The 23,088-nt window shown below is 45.7% G+C and overlaps 1 protein-coding gene across 2 annotated transcripts in view; it reads left to right on the top strand.

Annotated features, from left to right (window-relative positions):
• Window positions 1-23,088, top strand: part of Kcnh1 (potassium voltage-gated channel subfamily H member 1) — a 308,472-nt gene that overhangs the window by 28,214 nt on the left and 257,170 nt on the right. For both annotated transcript variants that reach the window (XM_028882842.2, XM_028882841.2), the window contains exons 2-5: window positions 33-156; window positions 5,157-5,263; window positions 17,079-17,207; window positions 22,083-22,201. In XM_028882842.2, the coding sequence (XP_028738675.1) occupies window positions 33-156; window positions 5,157-5,263; window positions 17,079-17,207; window positions 22,083-22,201 (479 nt within the window). The remainder of the gene's footprint in view (window positions 1-32; window positions 157-5,156; window positions 5,264-17,078; window positions 17,208-22,082; window positions 22,202-23,088) is intronic.

The raw sequence follows: 23,088 nt of genomic DNA, 5'->3' as shown, positions 1-23,088 counted from the left end.
CTCATGTGCTCTTTCTTTCTCTTTTGGAACAGATACTAATTTTGTGTTGGGGAATGCCCAGATAGTGGACTGGCCCATTGTGTACAGCAATGACGGATTCTGCAAGCTCTCTGGCTACCACCGGGCGGAAGTGATGCAAAAAAGCAGCGCCTGCAGGTACCGTGAGTGCAGCTCTCTGGGGTGGACGGAGGGGTGTTTCTGGAAACAGGAAGATTGCCTTGATCTTGCTCTTTGTTTCTGGTGAAAGTTTATTGCCATGGCTCCTGTAGTTTGTGCATGTGCTGGGAAAACCAATGGAGATGTAGAACACGGTTCCTAAAACTGACAAATCAACAGTCAGTAAGATGGGGAATGGAAAACAGAAAAATCTATATGATGTCTCAGTTAGGGTTTCTATTGCTGTGAAGAGACACCATGACCACGGCAACTCCTATAAAGAAAACATTTAATTGAGGGTGGCCTGATTACAGTTTCAGAGGTTCATCCATTATCATCATGATGGGGAACATGGCAGCGTGCAGGCAGACATGGTGCTGGCTACATCTTGCAGGCAACTGGAAGTGGACTGATTGTCACACTGAGGGAAGCTTGGGAAAAGGAGATTTTAAAGCCTGCCCCTCACACTAACACACTTCCTCCAAGACCACACCTCCTAACAGTGCCACTCCCTTTAGGGGCCATTTTCTTTCAAACTACCACATTCCACTGCCTGGCCCCCAAAGGCTTATAGCCATATCATAATACAAAATGCATTCAGTCCAACTTTGAAAATCCCCATAGTCTATCACAGTCTCAACAATGTTTCAAAGTCCAAAGTCTCTTCTGAGACACACGACAGTCCCTTAACTGTAATCACCCATACAAATCAAAAATCATATCACATACTTCCAACATATAATGGCACAGGATATACATTACTATTCCAAAGCACAGGGAAGAGAACATAGTGAGGAAATGCTGGACTAAAGCAAGACCCAAAACGAGCTGGGCAAACTCCAAACCGCATCTCCATGTCTGATGTCAAAACGCTCTTCAGATCTCCAACTCCTTTTAGCTTTGCTGACTACAACACACTTCTCTCTTGGGCTGATTTCACTCCCTGTTAGCAGCTCTCCTCAGCAGGTAGCCCATGACTCTGACACTTCTAACATCTTGGGTTCTCCAAGGCAATCCAGGCTTCAACTTCACAGCTTCACACAATGGCCTATTAGTCCTCCATTCAGGACTCATGTTTCCCTGACACACGCTTGGCCTCAGTGGCTGTCCTTTGGCATGGAGGTAGCTTCTATAACCTGTTTCTTCTATCCTTAACTTTAAAGACAGAACCACATGGCCAAAGCTGTCCAGTTCTGCTGCTTACTGGGGCTGGAACGTGGCCCCCTGTTTAATTACATCTTCACCAGCTTTCTGTATTCCTTCACTGCCATAGCTTGGCTGTCCTTGAACTTACTCTTTAGACTAGGCTGGTCTCAGACTCAGAGATCCACCAGGCCCTGCCTTTCCAATGCTGGGATTAAAGGCAGTACTGCCACACCTGGCTCTAAGCTTTCCTTTAATTCCTTTTCACAAGTTGGAAACTTAGCTGGGTGGGATCTTGCCCTGAGGTCACCACTCCCTTTATTCCATTTCTTAGTCTGTTTATCTCCTTAACACAGGACTTACCTCCATTCCACTTCCTGGTGCTTCTTTTCTCCTTAAATATTTCTCCTTGCTCAGCTTGCTCCTTTCATTATAAATCTTCATTAGAGTTAACACTAGTAACCACATGACAGAGTCTACACTAGGCTGTTTTGAGATTTCCTCTGCCAATGTAATTAATCCAAAACTCTTCACTCTAGCCTCAAGCAGACTCTTTGGACAAGGACAAAATGCAGCCACTTCCTTCACCAAACTATCACAAGAACGATCTCTGGTCAACATACTAAAATTCTCCTCTGAAACCTTTTGAGTAAGCCCCCCACAGTTCCGATAACTCCTAGCACCACTGTCTTCCATGCTCCTACTAGTATGGCCCATCAAGCAGTGCTTAAAGCATTCCACTGGTTTCCAAACCCAGAGCACCGAAGTCTAAATTCCTCCAAAGGAACAAATGGTCAGGCCTATCATAGCAATCCCCCAGTCCCTGGTACCAACTGTCTTAGTTGGGGTTTTTATTGCTGTGAAGAGACACCATGACCATGGGAATTCTGATAAAGAAAACATTTAATTAGGGTGGCTCGATTACAATTTTAAAGGCTCAGTCCATTGTCATCATGATGAGGAATGTAGTGGTGTGCAGGGAGATGTGGTGCTAGAGCTGAGAATACGACTACATCTTGCAGGCAACAGGAAGTCAACTGACTGTCACACTGAGGGAAGCTTGAGCAAAAGAGACCTCCAAGCCCGCCCCCATAGTGACACACTTTCTCCAACAAGGCCACACCTCCTAATAGTGCCATTCCCTTTGGGGGCCATTTTTTTTCAAACCACCACAGATGTGAACTCCAAAGTTTATGAGGTTTAAATAGAATTTAATGTAAAATTTAGAAAATTAAACAATTTAATGTAAATGAAAAAATGCAGCTTTTGATGATTACATTACAAAATTTTTAATTAGTTAATTAAATCAAGACAGCTAAGTAGCTCAGACTGGCCTCAAACTTGCTAAGATAGCCAAAGATGACCTTTGAGCTTCTGGTGCACCTGCCTCAGACTCCCAAGTGCTGAGGTTACATAGAGCGTGTGCCAGTCTGTCCTGTTTATGCCAGTCTGGGAACTGAACCGGGCCTTCTGCTTGCTAGGCAAGCAAATACTCTACCAACTGAGTTACATCCCCAGCCCAAATTTTTAAAACTTTATGAGCATTTTATAGGGAGTAATTCCAAGGTAAGGCCTCATTCATAGATCTTTTCCTCAGCCAGAATTCTTTAGAGGAGAAGCCAACCTGTGTCATTTTCTCTGTTACGTGCACAGCCGTGTGTTCCATACAAATACCTCAGTGCCCTTGAGCCTGGATGTTAGAAAAGCTGTTTTCAAGGTGCTGGGCTGGCACCCAGCAGCCTGGACTCTGCCAGGCATCCCTCTGAAGTCACACCCGACCTTGGCTCAGCACAGCCTCTGGATACCCCAACCCGTCTTCTGTGGTGTATTCATGGAGTGGAGCCATCATCTAAATTAAGAAGCAAACTCATCATGGAGTGTGGAGATGTCTGCCCTGCCCTGTGTTTTCATGTATTAGATCAGCCACACAACTGTTGGCAAACTGTTACGTTTGGACGATATTTGAATTTTGTTAAATTCTAGAGTGTTGAGCCTGATAAGTGGACGATTTGACCTTTCTTACTGTTACAGATTTGGAAATCATGTGTCTAGTGTACGTGGATGTCCTGCATTCTCTGTGTGCTGTTTTCTGCTAAGTATCTGCCCTTATCTGTCCATCTCCATCTGCAGATTCACAACTGACACACCTCAAGAGTTAGCTTCACTTTTTAGCATGGCCAGAGCAGTGTTCCCCCTTTTCCATATTGGCTGCAATGCCTGTAAGACAACAGAGGCATGCCCTTGATGACTTGGCCAACTTTTCTACATTTCTAAGCCATTTATTCAGGTGTAACATCTGAGAACTTCCCCCCTGTCTGTTCCCACTGCATTCCTGGTAGATCAGGCCTGACCTTTTTCTTATTTCTGCACACTAGACATTTGCATTCTAATGTCCAGTAAAGGAAATGCTCACCTACTAGTGAGCTACAGCTTGGAGAAGTCCATGAGCCTCGTACAAATGAGTGTAATTCTGCACCTCGTCTGTGGGGACCCAGATGTGGGTTCTGCTCGCCTGTGAGGAGGCTGCAGCTTGGGTATCAGCACTTCCTTTAATGAAGGTCGCTGGTCCAGGAAAATGAGAGAGAAGCCATCTTGATCCCAGGTCGGGATGATTTAGTCTTGATCTGTTCTTCTTTGTAGACATGTCTCCCAGTTCACTTTTCCATTTTCTTGGCATCTAGGTCATAGGTACAGTTCCAAAGCTTAAAGCACTGCATGAACCTCTAAGTGCACACAGTCGGCCATACCTCTCAGTGGCTAGCAGGAACATAGATAGAATGACAAAGCCACACCAGAATCAGAAAATCAGCACCAAGGACTCTTTTCCTCTGCTTAAACCCTTCCCGTACCTTCCTCCTGGTTATAGGCTGAAATGTCCATTACCTTCATAGCCGAGAATCCGTAGTCTCTTCTACCATCTCCATGTTGTCTATGGCAACAATTCCCTTTGTTGTCTGTAGTCAGTCACGAAACTGACGCACACCCAGGTTCTGGAATGACCATTCACATTTGTAATTATCACACGCCAGGAGCCTTCCCATGAAACAGGGCTTGGTGTGCTAAGGCACGCATTCTTCTATTTCCAGATCTACTGATTTCCCATGTATGTCTGCCATTAGAGGCTTAGTTTTTAGGGGCAGAAATGGAAAAATGGAGGCTTTTAAAAAAACAAACAAGCAGTCAAATCAACAAGTCTTCTTCAATTCAATTAATATTTTCACTTTGTGTACATGTGTGTTTATATGTGTATGTGTGTGTTCATGTGTGTTTACATCATGTGTATGTGTTTGCATGTGTGAATGCATATATGTATGTGTTTGTGAATGTTTGTGTGTGCATGTATGTATGTATGTGTATTTATGTGTATATTATAAGATGAATTGCTAAATGGTCTTATTAATAAAAAACCCAGAGCCAGATATTGGGGTAAAATCTGAGAGATCAGAAAAGCAGAAAGAAGCCAGCCATTTTCTTACCACTTGGAAATCCTTAGCCAAAGAGAGAGCTACTTCCTGTATACCTATGCCTATATGCCTTTCTGTTCTGCATCTCACTTCCTCTCTCTGCCCAGCTATATCACTTCCTGTCTGTGTGTGCAGGCCTCCAGACCTCTATGGTTAGTGCTGGGATTAAAGGTATGTGCTAACATTGCCTAACTTCTATGTTTACTATAGTGGCTGGCTTTTTCCTCTGATCCTCAGATAAGCTTTGTTAGGGTGCACAATATATTGGGGGACACAATATATCACCACAGTGTGTGTGTGTTCTGTGCTTGGTGTGGAACAGATATTTAACATGCGCTTGCAGACAAATGAATACTTGCTGAGTTGCTAATGAGCTTTTGGGTTGACTTGCAGTTTTATGTATGGAGAGCTGACCGACAAGGACACGATAGAGAAGGTGCGCCAGACCTTTGAGAACTACGAAATGAATTCCTTTGAAATCCTGATGTACAAGAAGAACAGTGAGTATTGGACAGCTCCAGCTCTCCTTCTGTGTGCTGAGAGTGGAGAGCGGTTTTTCCTCGTTCCCCTCATCTAGGTACTGGAAGTAACTGTGTGTCACTAACAATTAAGACTTCATCTGTTTTCCTCCGGAGTTAGAGTTTTTCCTCTTGGTTTATTTATGAATTGCTGGTGGAAGGCACCAGGAGTTCTCCTGATGACCCTGAGGCAGCGCTAACAGCCTTTGTTTTGGCCACAGTTACTTCCACCAAGTTTGTAATGAAGTCCGTAGCCATGCTCAAGTGTAGAACTTGTTTTCCTCTTAGGAGGCGTCTTGCTCAGCAGAGTGAGCTATTCCAGGACGCGAGGAAGGTGGAGCACATGACAGGGCAGGACTCCTTGGTTCCACTGGGGGGTTGTGCTATAGATCAAACCCAGAGATCCGTGTGTGCCAGGCGGACATTCTACCAGCTGAGCTATGCCCTCAGGCCCCTGGTTCTGTGTCTAAGAACTACTTTGTTTATAAATAATTCTATTCTTCGATTGAGGAAGACACCTCATGTCACCCTCTGATCTGCTCCATACTGGTGTACATACGTGTGCACCTACACACATGCAAATACACACAGGTAAACGTGCATACACACAATCCCGCTTTTTACAAACGTAGGGTTGATGGGTTATTGGTTCATTTCAGGAGTGGCTCGGATGGGGCACTAGAGTGTGTGTCTAGGTGGTGGTATTCCTGGTGCAGTGATTGACAGTTGGCTTTGAAAGTGAAGGGCATGTGCTGCTTCCATCTGGAAGCAGCTGAGGCTCTTTCGGGTTGGTGTGGAATGCTGGGTCAGGCAAATGAGGGAACTGTTCCCTTGGTGGTCATGCAGATGTCGCTCTGGTCATGAGCAAATTCAACAGCGCTGTTCCTGCAGCTCGTCCTCACGCTAGCTTAGCGGTAGCTCCCCTCTCTACCCCTCTGTTTGCAGGAGGAGTGAGGCAAAGGATTTCAAGGGGCTCTAGGCTGGTCCTTCCAGGCCACAGCTCTGACCAGGAGCATGCCCACGGCAGCCTTCTCATGGAGGAGGCCTGGGCTGCACATGTGCCCCGAGCTAATAGAGTAAAGGTCGTGGTTTTCCACACCGGAGCCTTTATGTACTGAGCAGTGTGACTTACCCCGTGGCACAGAACGCTAATTGGTAGGCTTATCACATAAAGAATGCCTTGCTTTTCTATTTGCTTCAGTTTTAAAGCCTCATTAGACTATGCATTCAGCTTGTCCAAATTCAACTACACATTTGAAAGAAAAGGGAAAGAAAAGGAGACAAAGTTTAAATTGTTAAGTGATTTCACTTTTATTTATTTATTCTATGTGTTTTTCACATCATGCATCTTGATCCCATTCATTCCCCATCCCTTTGCATCCGCCTTCTGCCCCTGCATTGCCTCCCCAATAAAACAAAATACAAGAGAAGAAAAAAAGGATGGAAAAAATGAGAAAAATAAAAAAGGGGAAGGAATTAAAAATCTCGTAATGGAAATTGCAGTGCGACCCAAGTCACACCACATAACTCTTTGTCCATACATCTCTACTTGCAAGTGTTCATTGCAAAGAGTCATTGGTCTGGTTCGAGGCCCCTGGTCTTCACTACATGTTTGATGCTGGGCCCCTAGGACTCTTCCGGGACATCCCGATGCTGCCCTGTGTCATGGAGATCCTGCAGCTTTGGGTCTGCAGGTCAGGTCCCTTCACATGCTCCAGCCGATCATAGATGGGGTGGATGTTGGGGTGGGCCAAGTCATAACCTGGGGCTTGGGCCTGGGCAGTTGTAGGGTTGGTCCACCAGATGGGTAATGGGGACAGCTCTTCCATGGTCACAATTTTGGGGCTGGCTCACCTACACCCGTGCTACGAGGTACAGGACCATTGTGTCACACCTGATTTTCACTTCTGTGGGAGCTCAGAAGGTAGAAATATTGAGAGCAGTGCAGAGGATGGAGGCCTGACTTGGGAAGTTTCAGAGGGAAGTTTAAAGACTCCTTTGAATTAAGATTCTGTGGTTCTGGTTAGCTGGGGCTGAAGAATCAGCTGTGATTAACAAGATACCAGAACTGCTAAATCGAAATCTTGCTATACCGGGATGCTTGACACTGGTTGGCTGGAGCTTAAGAAATTAGCAATGATTAAGAAGAGACCAGCATCACTGAGGTGAAATCTTCTGGGAAGTGTCTCCTGAGAGCACAGAGCTTTGTTTGAGGACCGGCCAAGGTTGTAGCTCATGCTGACAGCCAAACTTGGTAATATGTGAGAGTCACCCTGGTGGTACTGGTTTTGAAGGCATAACAGGGTCATGGAGAGCAGCTGAGGCTTGGCACTGTAAGAAGCCAGAGGAGGCCATTGGTGAAGGTGAAGCCTCAGTGGCAGTTGAAGGCCCAGGACTGAAGGGGTCATGTAAAGAAGTTGGCACCATGAAGAGAGCCTATGAGAGGCTATTGGTGAAAGTGCAGCCCAGTTGCAGCAGAAGACCCAGCATTTTGGAGATGCCAGTTCCATGGGATGACCACCAAGAACAGCAGCAGCAGTGGAGTGAGTGGAGCCAGCTGGAGCCTAGAAGACAAGCTACGTGTGTGCTGCAGAGGGCAGAGCTGAAGTGACCCAAGCCCTTTGGAGGAGCCCAGAAGATCCTAGTCAATGGACAGTTGGAATTTGGTTTTGCTTTGATTTGATGTGTCTATGTCTTGATTTTTCCTCTTGAAGGAAGCATTTTACTGGAGCCACAGTTGAGAGACTTGAACTTTAAAAAGACTTTGGGTTTTAAAAGAGGTTGAATATTTTAAAGGGACTGAAATTTTAATGTGTTTGAATTTGTAAAGACTGTGGAACTTTTAAAGTTATTTATGTTTTCAGTGTGAGATCTTGGAGATGAATAAGAAAGGAAGGGTTGTGGCTTAATAGTGATGTGTTTGTGTGTCAAGTTGACAAATTGTACTGGCTGGTTGTGTATGTCGGCTTGACACAAGCTAGAGTCATCAGAGGAAGGAGCCTCAGCTGAGGAAATGCCTCCATGATATCTAGTTGTAAGGCATTTCATGGTGGATGGGGCCATCCCTGGTCTGGTGGTCCTGGGTTCTATAAAAAAGCAGGTTGAGTAAGCCAGGGGAAGCAAGCCAGTAAGCAGCACTCCTCCATGGCTTCTGCATCAGCTCTGGCCTCCAGGATCCTGCCCTGTTTGAGTTCCTGTCCTGACTTCCTTCAGTGAAGAACAGCAATGCTGAAGCATAAGCCAAATAAATAAACCCTTTCTTCCCCAACTTGCTTTTTAGTCATGGTGTTTTGTTGCAGCAATAGAAACCCTAAGATAGGAGTCAAAGGACCCTTTTCACAGGGGTTGCCTAAGACAATCGGAAAACACAGATGTTCACATTATGATTTATAACAGTAGCAAAATTGCAGTTATGAAGTAGCAATGAAATAATTTTATGGTTGGGGGTCACCACAACATGAGGAACTGTATTAGAGGGTTGCAGCATTAGGAAGGTTGAGAACCACTGCTTTAGGAGGTAGAATCTTGATAGAGGAAATACATCACTTGGGTGGGTATTGAGGTTTGATCGCCCAACCCCACTTCCTGTTCCTTTTCTGCTTGCTGACTGCTAGCCCCATGTCTCCACTGCTGTATCTTCTCTGCCCAGTGGACTGTGTTGTCCTTGAAACTGTGAGCCAAAATAATCCATTTCTCCTTGAAGTTGTTGTTGTTGAGGTATTTTATCTCAGTGACAGGAAGGAAATTAACAGACTAGATGTTTACAAGGCTCTAAGTTTTCCTTATTAACAACAAGTTGGATGTGGTAAAGTTCTCCTATATCCCAAGCACTCATGAGGCTGAGGCAGGAGGATTGAGTTTGAGGCCAGCCTGAGCTACATAGTGAGACCCTGTCTCAAAAAACCAAAGCCAATCCAAACCAAAACCTAGGAAAACAAAGCAGAACTGATGCTGTGCTGTAGAATAGCCCTCTTGTGCATTGTAAAGATTTGTCACTTGAAATGGCTTAATAAAATGCTGATTGGCCAGTAGCCAGACAGGAAGCATAGGTGGGGCTACCAAACTAAGAATTCTGGGAAAGAGAAGAGTGGCATCAGGCGTCAACAGCCAGACACAGAGGAAGCAAGATGAGGATGCCTTACTGAGAAAAGGTACCAAGCCATGTGGCTAAATGTACATAAGAATTGTGGGTTAATTTAAGTGTAAGAGCTAGTTAGTAATAAGCCTGAGCTACTGTGAGCAGTTGTAAGTAATATTAACTCTGTGTGGTAATTTGGGAAGCCGCTGCTGGGTATTTGGGAATTCCTGGCAGGAGAGATACTTCTGATTACAATGCTAAGGTGAATGTCGGCAGGCAGATGTTCTTTTGACACTGTTTCTTGGAGGATGACAATCACTGTGTCAAAGACACATGTTCCTGAGACATTTGCCAAGTGGTGGCTTTCCACTGTGTAGCTGGTCTGCAGAGTATGAGTGGCTGACTCATTGCACCTCATGAGTGTGAACACTAACTTTTCAAATGATCAAACTGCTCACATTAAAAGTTTTTGTCTATTGATGTTTTAGCACCAGTGAGATTGAATTGCTTTTCTTCCTATCTGTCCTTGTCAGGGTCTTATTGCTGTGAAGAGACACCATGACTATGGCAACTCTTACAAAGGAAAGCATTTAATTGGGGCTGGGTTACAGTTCACAGATTTAGTCCATTATCATCATGGCAGGAAGCATGGCGGCATGCAGGCAGACACAGTGCTGGAGAGGTAGCTGAGAGGTCTACATCTGGATCTGCAGGCAGCAGGAAGAAAGAGTGAGCCAATAGGACTGGCTTGAGCTTCTGAGACCTCAAAGCCTACCCCCCAAGTGACATACTTCCTCCAACAAGGCTGCTCCTCCAATAATGCTACTCCCTATGAGTCTATGGGGCTATTTTCATTCAGACCACCCCTCTATTCATTAAAATCACCTTTTTAATGTTTCATGTTCAGATTCTAGGACTTTCTATTCTGTTTAATTCAAGCGATTTTCCCACTGGTATTTATAAGCATTTTAATGTTTTTGAACATGTATGCGTGTACATGCGTGCATGTGTAGTGTGTATGGGTGTATGTGTGTGTGTACATGCATGTGCTCATGGAGACCAGAAGTTGTTTGGTCTCCCCCTTGTCCAACACTTTGTTTGCTGAGGCAGTCTCCCACTGAAATAGGGGCTCAGATTGCTCTGGGGATTCCCTGTCTCTGTCTCCTGAGTGCTGGGCTTAAAGTGCTTTGTGTGAGTTCTGGGACCTGAACTCCAGTCTTCATACTTGCTTGGCAAGCTCTTTACCTGCTGAGCCAGGTGGACAAGCTCCTCAGAGCGTTGTGACTTTTCTTTCTCTTTCTCATGTTAGTGTTTATGGGGATCTTCTACTCATAGGCACCTGCTGGGGGATGTCTTTCTGTACACTGTGAATATATGTTGTTCCCATTGGTTAATAAATAAGCTGCTTTGGCCTATGAAAAGGCAGGATAAGAGCCAGGTGGGAAATCCAAGGAGAGAGAGACAGGAAGGAAGAAAGGCAGAGGCAGAGAGAGATGAGCCTACCAACAAGATGTCAGCAGACGGGTGATGCCATGGCCATGTGGCACCATATAGATTTATAGAAATGGGTTGATTTAAGATGGAACAGCTAGCTAGCAAGAATTCTTCACCATAGGCCATACAGTTTGCAATTAATATTAAACCTCTGAGTGATTGTTTTGTAAGCGGCTGCGGGACCGTGAGGCCAGGCAGGACCAGAGAAAACTTTGACTACATGCACCAGCTTTTTGTTCACCTTTTTGGGGAGCTGGGGTGAGTAGCAAAAGGCTTCAGTGGGGTGGTTGGGAGTAAGTGTGGGGTTTTGTATGTTGGAAGATGGGTTATTTTGATGCTTTTCCATCTGTGGGTTGGTCTGAAAACCTGGCATTCCTAGAGTGCTGTATCTCTTGTCATGTCACTGCATACTCAGGAGGCTGTGCGGTTTTCTTGCAATAATGGTCATTATCGTTGAATGGGCTAATTCAGCAAATATTTATGTGCTCACTCTTATGCTGGCCTATTAGTTTCCTCATTTTTCAAACAAGAAAATCAAGAAACCTTACCTCTGAGTAAAAGCCATGCAACTCTGGCCGGTGTCTTGTCCTCCCCCCGCCTCCCTGCACCTGCCACCCCACAGTGTGTGTATGACTCCATATTTGAGGATGGTTGGTAGCTGTGTCTCTGAGCTTGGAGCAGCTGCGCAGTTAGAGATGCCCAGGGAAAGGCGTCCTGCAGCAGTGCCCCTGGGCCAGTGCCTGCAGAAGGAGTGGCTGGCCAAGGGGCTGTTGGTTCCCACAGGCAGCTCAGCCCTGACGCTAGCTGAGCCGAGACCCTCACCTGAGACACAGCTTCTGCCTTTCAGTGTGGAGACAAATGTAAGTCCTGAAACAGTCATATTTTGTCCGTTTTCCAGATGGCTCATCTTTTCTTTATTCTGTGAAAGAGCTGCTGATGTGTTGTGGCTATCAATCTCAAATCAAACACACACTGAGGGGCCATTTTCCATATTAAAATTCTCTTTTATGTTTAGGAACTTAAAAAAAATACATAGAAGTGAAAAATATTTTGGAGACAGGATCTTACTGTGTAGCTCCAGAGGTACTGAATCTCACCCTGTAGACCAGGCTGACCTCAAATTCACAGAAATCTGCCTACTTCTGTCCCCAGGGTGCTGGGTTTAAAGTTATGCACCACAATGCCTGGCAGATGTGAATTTTTTTTCATCTTTTTTTTTTTTTCATGTTTCTGAGTTTTATAGAAGGTTTTCAGGAACTTTTTTCCTCATCCAAGTAATAAAAGTACTCTTCATTTTCTACTCTGTTATCCAAATAGTTGCGTTAAAATATTCTTTAGAATATTAAACAATTTGGAATATTTTTATATATTATGTAAGGTTAGTATTTAAACTGATTTTATGCATTGGTCATTGAATTTCCATAGTATCGTTTATTAAATAGTTCAGTTCTTCTTGATTTGAAATTCCTTTTCTTCTTTTGTTTCTGTGTGTTCATGTGTGTGCAGGTCTGCACATGCTTGCTTGTTTGTGTTCATGTGTGTGCAGGTGTATGTGTGCACTTGTGTGCATATGCTTGCTTGTTTGTGTGTGCACTTGTATGCATGTGAGTATGAATGTGTGTGTGTGTGTGTGTGTGTGTGTGCGTGCGCGCATGTGTGCAGGCCAGGGGACAATCTCCATGTCATTCTTTAGGAGTCATCCACCTTGTATTTTGAGACAGGGTCTCTCATTGGCCTAGAGCTTCTTGAGCAGACTAGCTGGTCAGAGAGCCCTTGAGAGCTTCCTGCCTCTGCTTCTCCAGTGCTTGGATCACAAATGTGGACCACTATGGCCAACTCTTTTATTTGGGTTCTGGCAATTGAATTCAGATGCTCACATTTGTATAGGTTTCTCTCCTGAGCCTCTCTGCAGCTCCACCCTTTTCTTTATACAGTAAATCCTCCTATCTGCGTGTGTGTTTCTGTCTTCTTGTTCTTCTGCTGTGTGAGTGGGTGCAGCACCCACTCTCTTGGGCTTCCCATGCTTACTACAGGGTTGACGTTACAATATCTATCCCCTCACAGCACTGTGAGGCTTCCCATGCTTACTACAGGGTTGAAGTTACACCTCACAGCACTGTGATGCTTCCCATGCTTACTACAGGGTTGAAGTTATACCTCACAGCACTGTGAGGCTTCCCGGGCTTACTACAGGGTTGAAGTTACACCTCACAGCACTGTGAAGCTTTCCATGCTTACTACAGGGTTGAAGTTACACCTCACAGCACTGTGAAGCTTTCCATGCTTACTACAGGGTTGAAGTTACAGTAGCTACTCCCTCACAGCACTGTGAGGTATAAACTGTAGCCTGTCAGAGCCTGGCTCATTGCAAGTACTCAGTAAAGGATGATGTTTTCATAGTTGTTTGTCTTGCAAACAGTGTTAGTGATGTTAATTATGACAGTAGGTAATCACTGCCATTATCTTTTTTCCCCCTAAGGCCACCTTTATTTTTCTATTTGAGTCGAATTCCCATTTATCAAGCTCTTAAGAAAAGCACACAAAGCCCCACCGTGACTCTGACAGAAATTGCATTTTATTTATACATTAAGCAGGAGCTCTGACATCTTACCCGGTTGTACTGTCTTATCTACAGGCAGCTCCACTCTCCAGTTATTTAGGTTTTATTCTATGTTCTTTAATTATGTGGAGGCCTAAGCATTGATTTTTTTTTAGCTTCCCCCTCACTGTGGTTAAGACGGGCCCTCTCACCTCAGAACAGGGTGAGTTTCCTCAAACACTGTGAGATACATTTTCTTTTAAGTCCTTGAAACAGCCCCGGGGGATTTCAGGCGTGAGAAGAAGAATTGGAAAGGAAGAAGGAAAGGGAAGTCGTGGCTCTGGACACCCATGTATTACGTAGGCTTATTTTTACCTAATCCCAGGGAAGTTAGTTATCCCGGTTCTGTATGTGGGTAATTGATGTTGAGGGAAACTAAGTTGCCATGACCAGGCCTCATAGTAAAGAGAGAAAGGATTGAGATTGGGCTTGGGGAGGCCACTCCCCCTGCCCCATGCCGCCTCACATTTCTGCATTCAGCATTTGTCTTAGTGGAAGTTAACCCCAGACCAAATGGTCTGTTCCTGGGCCAGGCTGCTTTTCCTAAGTCCAGTGTCTGGACCTAGCAGCATGGCCAGCATGATGGAACCCTTCCCAAGAGCTGGCCAACATAGGTTGGTCTGTTCTGCTGTTGTTGAACATGATCTGATGCCCAGAGGTCTGGTTATATAGAGTACCTGGGGGCGGCCTTAAGGAAGAGTGATGGGGCTCAGACATCTCTCTTACATCCAAGCCTTGTGTCTTGTTTCCTGGCTACCAGAGTTGAGGATGTGCCAAGGCCAGGCTAAGTGGTAGGGGACATGACTTCCTTAGGGATGAGGATCAGAGTGAATAGAGACAGGTGTCTGACCTGGAACTTACCTCCTATTGACCATCCTTGGCTGCGAATGGACCCCTCTCCCGGCAACAGCAGCTGCCTCTCCATCAGCGACTCTATCAGGTATTACCTTCCTAGGTTTGTACATCCATCTTCCTCAGACACAGAATGGGGCACCACATGCTTACTCTTTTCTGTATGTGCATTATCTGGGCTCATCGCTAGCCTGAATCATGATGGACTAGTCTTGCTGCAGTTCTGGGTTCTGAGACCTCTGGAGTTTGTCTGCTCTGACCTCTGCCAGCAGGAAGATCAATCCAAGAGCCAAAAGGGTCCTGACTCTCCTAAGGACCTCCAGAGAGGGAGATGTGAGATTGGATGGTGGGAGTCCAGACTCTAGAAGGTTCATGTTCACTTGAAGCAATTCTTTCATCTATTTACAGTCTGAATGATGGTTCACTAGGTCAGTGGTTCTCAACCTGTGGGTCATGACCCCTTTGGGGGTTGCATATCAGATATCCTGCATATCAGGTATTTACATTATGATTCATAACAGTGACAAAATTACAGTTATGAAGTAGCAACGAAGTACTTTTGTGGTTGGGGGTCACCACAACCTGAGGAACTAACTGTGTCAAAGGGTCTCAGCATTAGGAGGATCGAGCGCCACTGCACTAGATGTAAATGCTTTGCTGTGAGGAAAATGGGTTGAAATCTCTGGTCTGTACTGGAGGACTCCCATTCTTGCTGGAGTATTTCCAGGAGTGGAAAGTTGATCTGTTCCACTTGCTTTCTTAGTGATAGTTTGGGATGGAGGAAGGCCTGAGTGTCTGGGAAGACACTGCTGCAGAATTGATGTCTTTGACACATCTACCAGCAATGACTACCTGGTACAGAACAGGCCACTGGATGGGCATGCAGGGTAGTAAGACAGAGAAAGTAGGTCGAGACTCCTGTTCATAGACTGGACTATGAGCTGTTTAAGGAACCAGTCCCCAGTTATTAAGGGTTTTTTTTTTTTGGTAGGGGGACAATTCCTTGTCCATTATCAGAGCAACTGAGATGTAGGAATCAAGAGAGAGAGATGAAAATGTCACTGTTACAACTGAGAAAGCTAATCCTGAGGGTATGGTTTGTATCTGTGGGAAAGCTTTCTAAAAGTGACCCTGCAACACACAGACTTATCCACCTGCCATGGGGAGCACCTGGGAATCCTAGGCCTCTCCTCACATCAACCGTTACCCTGCCCTTTGCATTTCCTCCCACCATTTTTAAAGCAGGGGAGCAGAACGGAGCAGAGTTCTTGTCTCCTAAATTACTAGCCCACGAGGAAAGGCCTTGGGGGTCACATGGAAAGATGTCCCTCCAAAGGAAGCTACACACCAGGAACAGGAGGTTCCTGCCTCCTTACTAGCCCTGGGGACCACCTCAAGATGAACTCTATGGCAATATGAACTTTGGACACCAGCTATCTATTTAGACAGAAAAGAAATGATCAGAATGATATGCATTTAATCAGGGAGCATTTATTTCTAGAAATGACAGTGAGTGGAACTGGACGGAGGGAGGCATGCAGCTTATACAGATGGTGCTGCTGAAATGTAGGGAGTTCTTGATGAGCCAGAGCTCTGGAGAAGGGACAAAGGCTCCCCAACATGATGGGTGTGATAGTTCTCAAGACTCAGAGGAGTGGGTTCTCGCAAGCCTTGGCAGTGGACTATAAACAGGCAGTGCAGCCCTACTGAATGTGCCCGGAGGCATCGGGCCAGCTGCTTCCTGCAGGGCAGGGGAGGAGGCTCTGAGGCCTGGAGCCCTGTAGGAAGTGGAGCTAGGAGGATGGGAGGTGAGGCTCCTGGTCTCCCCATGGGTGTGGCTCCTCCCGTCTGGTTTAACACGGGGTTTTCTTTGCAGCCAAGAGAAGGTGTTTTCCAGGCGTGTTTGCTCTGTGTTGTTGGCTAGACTACAGCCAGATGTGGCTTGATGCTGCCGCACTCTTTTTGGTTTACTCTTGCTTGCTTTGGTGCAGAAAGTTTCAGGTCCCACAGGTTCTGCAGAGGACCCCGAAAATACAGGTACTGAAATCTTCCAGAAACTGGACAATTTCAAGGTCACGTTTTTTTCCCCTTGGTTTTGAAATGCTGTTCTTCTGAACTGTGGATTTTCTTTCAAAATGTGCTTTTCCTAGGGTGGTATTATAATCCATTGGCTTTCTCAGAGCACCCCAAATCTGACAGTTAAAATTATGCAGAGGGGAGGGAGATGAGCATTAACCATGGATGTGTATTTCAGTAACCAAGATTTAGGGGTGACATATTTTCATTTGATCTATTTTCTGACTGCTTATACATTTTAGGGTTATTCATACTTACACAAATTCAGCTTTTGGCCCATGCTTGCTCAAGCATGCGACAAGGATGGTAGTTTCACAGCTGCATGTGGACAGTGGGAATCTTCAGCCAGGGACAGAGTCTGTCTGTGGTTGTAGTGTCCACCTCGGCTGCACTTTTTACTCTTACCCTGAGCTTTCAGAAGTCTTTAGTTCTCTGTATCTAAGTTTCTTCTGTGAGTGCTGGTGAGATTTTCAAGCTGCTTTCTGTTTTAAGAGATTTCAGACTCTGTGACGATAAGGAAGTCCCTGCTGTGGGGTCACTTGTAAATTTTCATCCAGCAAGAAAAAAGACTGAGATATGCCCATGCCTGAAGTAACAGTGAATTAGTATTTATATCTGTTCACTCCCAAGTCCTTGATTCTCCAGGACCTCAGATGAGGATAATGAACAAGTGACCACCCTTTTGATGTTCCTTTCAGGGACACCCGTGTGGTTTTTTGTGAAGATCGCTCCCATCCGGAATGAACAGGATAAAGTGGTTCTGTTCCTGTGCACATTCAGTGACATAACGGCCTTCAAGCAGCCCATTGAGGACGACTCGTGCAAAGGTTGGTAATTCTGGCTTGTGCAAGTACATTTACATTCTTTTTCTTTCCCCATGCGAGTACATTTATATGTTTTTTCCCCGTGCGAGTACATTTATACGTATTTTCCCCCTTGACTCTTGATTTTGCTACAGAAAATTTGAGGTTGCCAAGGCAATCTTGCACAGAGATCAGGATTTAAATCTTAGTTTGTGTCGGGTATTATGTTATTCTGCAGTGTGCTTGGGGAAGAGAGAGACAGAAAATGTTGTTGGGTAAAGCATTTAGAAATTAACCCTTTCACAGTTACAGTTTGATGGAAGAAAGCAATCAGGCACATCTGACCTCACCAGGAAATTTCCAGGTGTCCTTCCCTTTTTCCTCCATCCCTCCCGTAATGGAGATTAAACGTGCGGCCTTGTGTGTGCTAGGCAGTCGCTTTCCCACTAACCTATTGCTCTTGACAGGTTTTCAAGGTCACCCACATGCATAAGCATGGCCGTGTTTATGACGTCCATGTATATGTCTTTGGGTCTGACTTGTAGATTGTTGCAGCCTCTTCAGATTAAAACTGGAAATCAAGCAATGATGAACCTGAAAGGGAAGATGCCAGGAAAACCGAGATGTTGGTAAATGACTGTGTGTCTGCCATGGTTTTGAAACCAAAATATGGGCTGAATTCATTCATTTGAACCGTCACACAATTAGGAAAAAGTTAGATACACTCATACACCCAGCACCAAGCGCTGACCCCCCCACATATGTATCTAAATGTGACTTATGTGTGTCTGGTCGCATTGAGTCTGTGGCTGGTTAATTGATTTCAAATGTGGCATTACTGAGGCCAGGGACTCGAGCAACATTTCTGTAGGCGTCATTTGATCAGCTGCATGGCCTTAGATTTTAACCAGACTATAGGTGTGCATTGTTTGGATAACAGTGGAGGCTTTGGAAAGGAGATGGCAGGGTTGCTGGGAGAGTTAGGCTGGCCCAGCTCCCTGGGATAACATGCTGTTGCTGGGAGTCTGAGATCACAGGGCATCAGAGTACTTCTTTCACACCCCTCTCCTTCAGTTTGCACTCAATTAACCAAGAACCCAGCAGCTGTTTCTTGTTGCCAGGCTACCTGGCCCTGTGGTTGGCTTTCTGCTTCAGAGCTGTGCTGTTGAGGATCCCTGGGCTGCAGCTGAGAAATGCCAGTGGAGTCCAGGGGAGAGGCAGGCTAGGGCATGTCACTGTGGATGTGACAAAGACTGTTAAATGAGTGTCATGGGGGGAGGGGGGAGAGGCATCAATGTGTGCCCTGGTGGTGTCTCTGAGGGTGTTTAAAATAGCGTCACATTTAGACACATTTATGGAGTTCATATCTCAGCGCTGTGTGCCGCCCTTTTCCAGGGTGTGGCAGCTCAGAGAGTCAGTTGCAGAGAGACCCCGGTTAAGACCCCGCAGTGTCTCCCTTCCCAGTGTCTTCCTCTCCTTTCAGGCGTCTCACTGCCTGGTTTCTAGTTTTGATTTGAAGATTCCTCAAAGTAGCAGATAGTGTATGGTGAACGGCTTAGAAAGGCTGCTTGCTTCTTTTAACCTAACAAATCCAAAAGTGATGTTTTAAGGGCATCCAGCTATTTTGACAATTATTTTTCAAGTGTTTATTTGAAAATTTAAAATAACATGGTTTGGTCATGTCAAATGTTTTCTGCTGAGATCTAGTGGTATGTGATTATTATTATTATTGTAGGAAAGGCATAGCCTTCTGAGTGTGTTTCTTATCTGGCTCCTAAGTATCTACTTTATTCTCACAAAACCTGAAAGAAGTGATGAGTCAGAGTGATGGTGTGAGGCTGGTTTGGGTTTATTTTTCAAGAATCATGTGCTCCACTTACTTAGCCTGATCTGCCCCCATGGTGCATCTTGTTGCTGAGAATCTTGGTGCATTCTCTCCCTCCCTCTTAACTATTTTCTATTAGCCAAAGTAACTTCTTGTTGTGTATTCTTATTGTCAGTGAAATAACATGAATAACATGTGGCTATTTGTAGACAACTTAGGACACACACACATATATCTATATAACACGTATTTACATATAGACACCTGTGCATATGCAGAAACATACTTGCATACATATACACACATTCATGAACATATGCATATACATATGTATACATATACACATACATGTGTATATACATGCACACATATATATATATAAACACATCTACATGCTCACACATTAGCTTTCAATATGAGAATCCTGGTAGGCATCCCAGCTTAATGCCACCTCAAAGACATGACTTTCTAAGTCCAATGCTGGGTGATGCTTCTGCTTTCCTGGCCCACTGTGGTAGCATGGTGATATGCTCAGGACAAAGTCAGATTTCGCATTAGTCCATTTATGATGGAAAGGCCTGGGAATTGGTGTGATCTGATCCAGATGGGAAAAGTGCTGGTGTGTGGCTGGATTGCTCTGGCTTGCCCTTGCTTTCTGGATATACTCTTGGTTATTTTCAACTGATCCTGTGGGATTCACAATTCAGCACCACCGTCAGCATCTCCCTGGGCCTGTTTAGAATTCAGCATGAGCTGGAATGGAAGCAAGAAGACAATAACACGCAGAAAACTCCCCAATAGCCTCGGGGTGTTCCTACTATCTGATTAGCTTTTTTAACTCGCGTGTGTTCAAATTGTGTTTCAAATTACGTGGCTTTGATCCTGTGCTTCACGTTTTGAGTGCCTGGGTGGTGTGGGTATGTCCGGAGAGTGGTTGAGGAAGCCCGCCTGTGCCTAACATCTTTTCTCTGAACAGCTAACTCAACAAAAGGCCAACAGCTGGATCCTAGAGAGCTGACCATTCTAGCGTGGAGCCCGGGCGCTGCAGCTGGGCTCTGGGATGCCTCCTCAGCCCCTCTTCACTCTCAGCTCTCACTGGCATTTCACTCTGCTGTCCCCCTTGACTAATTCCCTGATGCTGACTAACGTGCCACATGCATGTCACTGAGCAGGGACTGAGAGTCAGCAGGGTTTTCTGTCTGGTAGCAGGTGGGTGGGCTACACTGAGGCTAAGATGAGGATGCATCACGCTCGGCCGATTGGTCTTTATCTCTTTACTTCTTTTAGGAAGGGCAGACAGTGTGGCTTTTGCTTTCCTCTTCTAAGCTGAGAGGCTGAGCATGTGGGGAGAGGAGTGCGAGGCTTTGACCTTTGACCTTCACCTTTACATTGCACACAAAGCATGAGTCACCCTCTTCTTGAAACTTGTGGCAAAGGTGCAGACTCACCGTGCATTGAACTTTACAGTCAGAAGTGAGCCTGACCAAAGGTGGTGTACAGATGAAAGTGAGAACTCCAGAGAGGATTTTATAAGGGCCGGGGTTGGAACACTGGAGGATGAGGGCTCCTTCCTGGGGCACGTTGATGAGATACTCTCAGGAAAGGTGAGTCAGGTGCTCATTACAGCCTTGCTTCTCCCAGTGCTGATGGATCATCTCTGCCCGGGGGATAATGGGAAGGTTATTAGTGAGTGAAGCTGCTGACGTAGCCACTGTAGACCTTTCATGTTTGCACATCGATGGGGAAAAGACTGGAGTGTTGCACACTGGCCACTTTTGTGGGTTCACGATTCACGGACACAAGGCAGTGGTTCGTGCTGGCCACCTGTGCATCCACTGCTCAGTGTCAGTGCTGCTCTAAGTTGAAGGAGAGCCTGTCTTTGGGGGAGATTTTGAAAAGCACATCCCACTGAGCACCTTCAGTAGTGGTGTCCGTGGGAAGATGTCAGCACCCCCTGCAGAGTCTAGGCTGTTCCTCCTGCTGACCCCAGTGGGGCTCCGACAGTCACTGTGCACTGGGTCTGAAAGTCACAGAGTTCCGCTTCTCTCTTCCTAGCGTGGGGTGTGGGCGATGAAGGTGTCCATTAGAGCATGGTGCTTCTGAGTGAAGCTTAGGGCTGATTTACTGTTCTTGTTGTATTGAGCAAAGCTTATCAGATGAAAAATTCTAAAGGCCATACAAAGACCAAGCCATTCTCCCTAGTCTGACAGTCCTCTGGATCCTAGATCAGTCTCGGGAAGGTGCTCCAGGGTAAAAGTTAGAAGATGAAGTTTCTCAGAAGGCACCGACATCTCAGCACCATAAGTGATAATAGTTGCATGCTCTGTTTATTTGCTGTGAGCCCCATGTACATGTGTATGGAGAGCCTGGTCTTGAGGCCTGGCAAGCTTTCAGAGGTCTCATGGGTCAGCTGCCTGGTCAGAACCTTGATTCAGATGTTGTCTGTTGAGTGTTATTGTATCTGGGGGACTTTACAGGCAGCAAGGATCATGTAGACTTCTTAGATTCTCTGAAAACACCTGCCCTCTATGACCTTCCCCCTCCCCACACCGATCAAATCAGCCAGTGCCTTCCTCCACACACCCAGAAGTCGATCATTCATTTCTTGGTCTTGGAGAAGACAATGCAAACCTGGCTAGTTGCATCATTTACAAACTCCAGTTTGCAGCTCAGTTTCTGCAAGATCAGAGGATGGAGGAGTTGAGACTAGCCTGAGGCAAGTCACCCAAGGCAGAGAACCATCTCCATGGCCTGGTGTGAGTCAGTGAAAGAGCCTTGAGCAGAGAAGTCTGGACTCCAGACACGTCCGTGAATGTCGGTGCCCTGGGCCTCCTCCTTATGTGTGTAAAGTTCCTGACACCTGCCCTGCTGTGTCAAGGCTGTGATCAGAACGGAGCTCAAGTATGTTGGGAAAACATGTTGCTGCCCCAACCTCAAAACTTCAGGGTGAACTGATGGACTCATGGGAGCTCCAGAGGACACTAGGCATTGTCCAGTGGTATCGCTGGGTAAGAATGCCTGTGTTCTTTTGGTGTGTGGCTGACTTTGTCTCTGTGCTCTTCTGCCTGCTTCAGGTTGGGGGAAGTTTGCTCGGCTGACCAGAGCTCTGACAAGCAGCAGGGGCGTCCTGCAGCAGCTGGCCCCTAGTGTACAGAAGGGAGAGAATGTCCACAAGCACTCGCGCCTGGCAGAGGTAAGGTTGGCATAGCCCACCAGCCTCACTTCCTGGGGGTGTGTGGGCTGGTATGCTGGTGTCACTTCGGGGGGTATGTGGGCTGGTATGCCAGTGTGAAAGGGGCCCCCCCGCCCACCTTCTTGGCTGGGATTTGGTTTGTCTGGACTCTATAAACTGTGCTATCTCGCCTGCTTAGGTCATCACACTTTGCTGTGTGTGAAGGCAGCCTGGAGACAGCCTTGGATTCAGACTTGCATGTGATTACAGGTTCAGTTACTTTTCTTAGGACATAGTAAGGAGCTGGAATTGCCTTTTATTTGTAAAGGAGACCTTTACAAAAACAAGTCATAGACAATTTTGCTATTTTAGCAATACATACTATTCAAGGAAAGCATGATACAGGAATCAAAAGGAGGAGAATGAAAATCTACGATCTCTGGCCGTGTAGTATTATTTGGTGTATATTTGATGCTTTCCTTTGGAAAGCATCCTACTTTCTAAAGAGGAAGAACTCCACATTTAACGTTTACAGGGTTGAGATGTACCTGAGAATGACCATGTCTTTCTTTGTTTACTTTATATATCCATGAATCCTTCTCAGGTTAGTAAATGTTCTTAAAGTTGTTGATTCGATAACCTCTGAAGTAAAGACAATCTGAGGTGGTGGCATTCTCCCGTTTGCTGGAATGTTTGAAGGGCTGGAAGCCACGAGAAGTACCTGTCAGGGTAAATGCACCCTCATCTCCATACACCACCTTCAGTCAGGCCTGGTCTTCAGATTCTCAGTGAGGTGAAGGTAGGATCTTCTCAGGACACATCATGCCTCTCTCAGCAAACCTCTCTGTTAGCCAGATGTGTCAGCACAAGCTCTCAATTTGCTCTGAGATAGCCAGTCAGCTTTTGAG

Source organism: Peromyscus leucopus, chromosome 15 (assembly GCF_004664715.2).
Source record: "Peromyscus leucopus breed LL Stock chromosome 15, UCI_PerLeu_2.1, whole genome shotgun sequence".
Lineage (NCBI taxonomy): Eukaryota > Metazoa > Chordata > Mammalia > Rodentia > Cricetidae > Peromyscus > Peromyscus leucopus.
The sequence above is the reverse complement of the archived record's forward strand: the minus strand, read 5'-3'. Positions and strand labels throughout refer to the sequence as shown.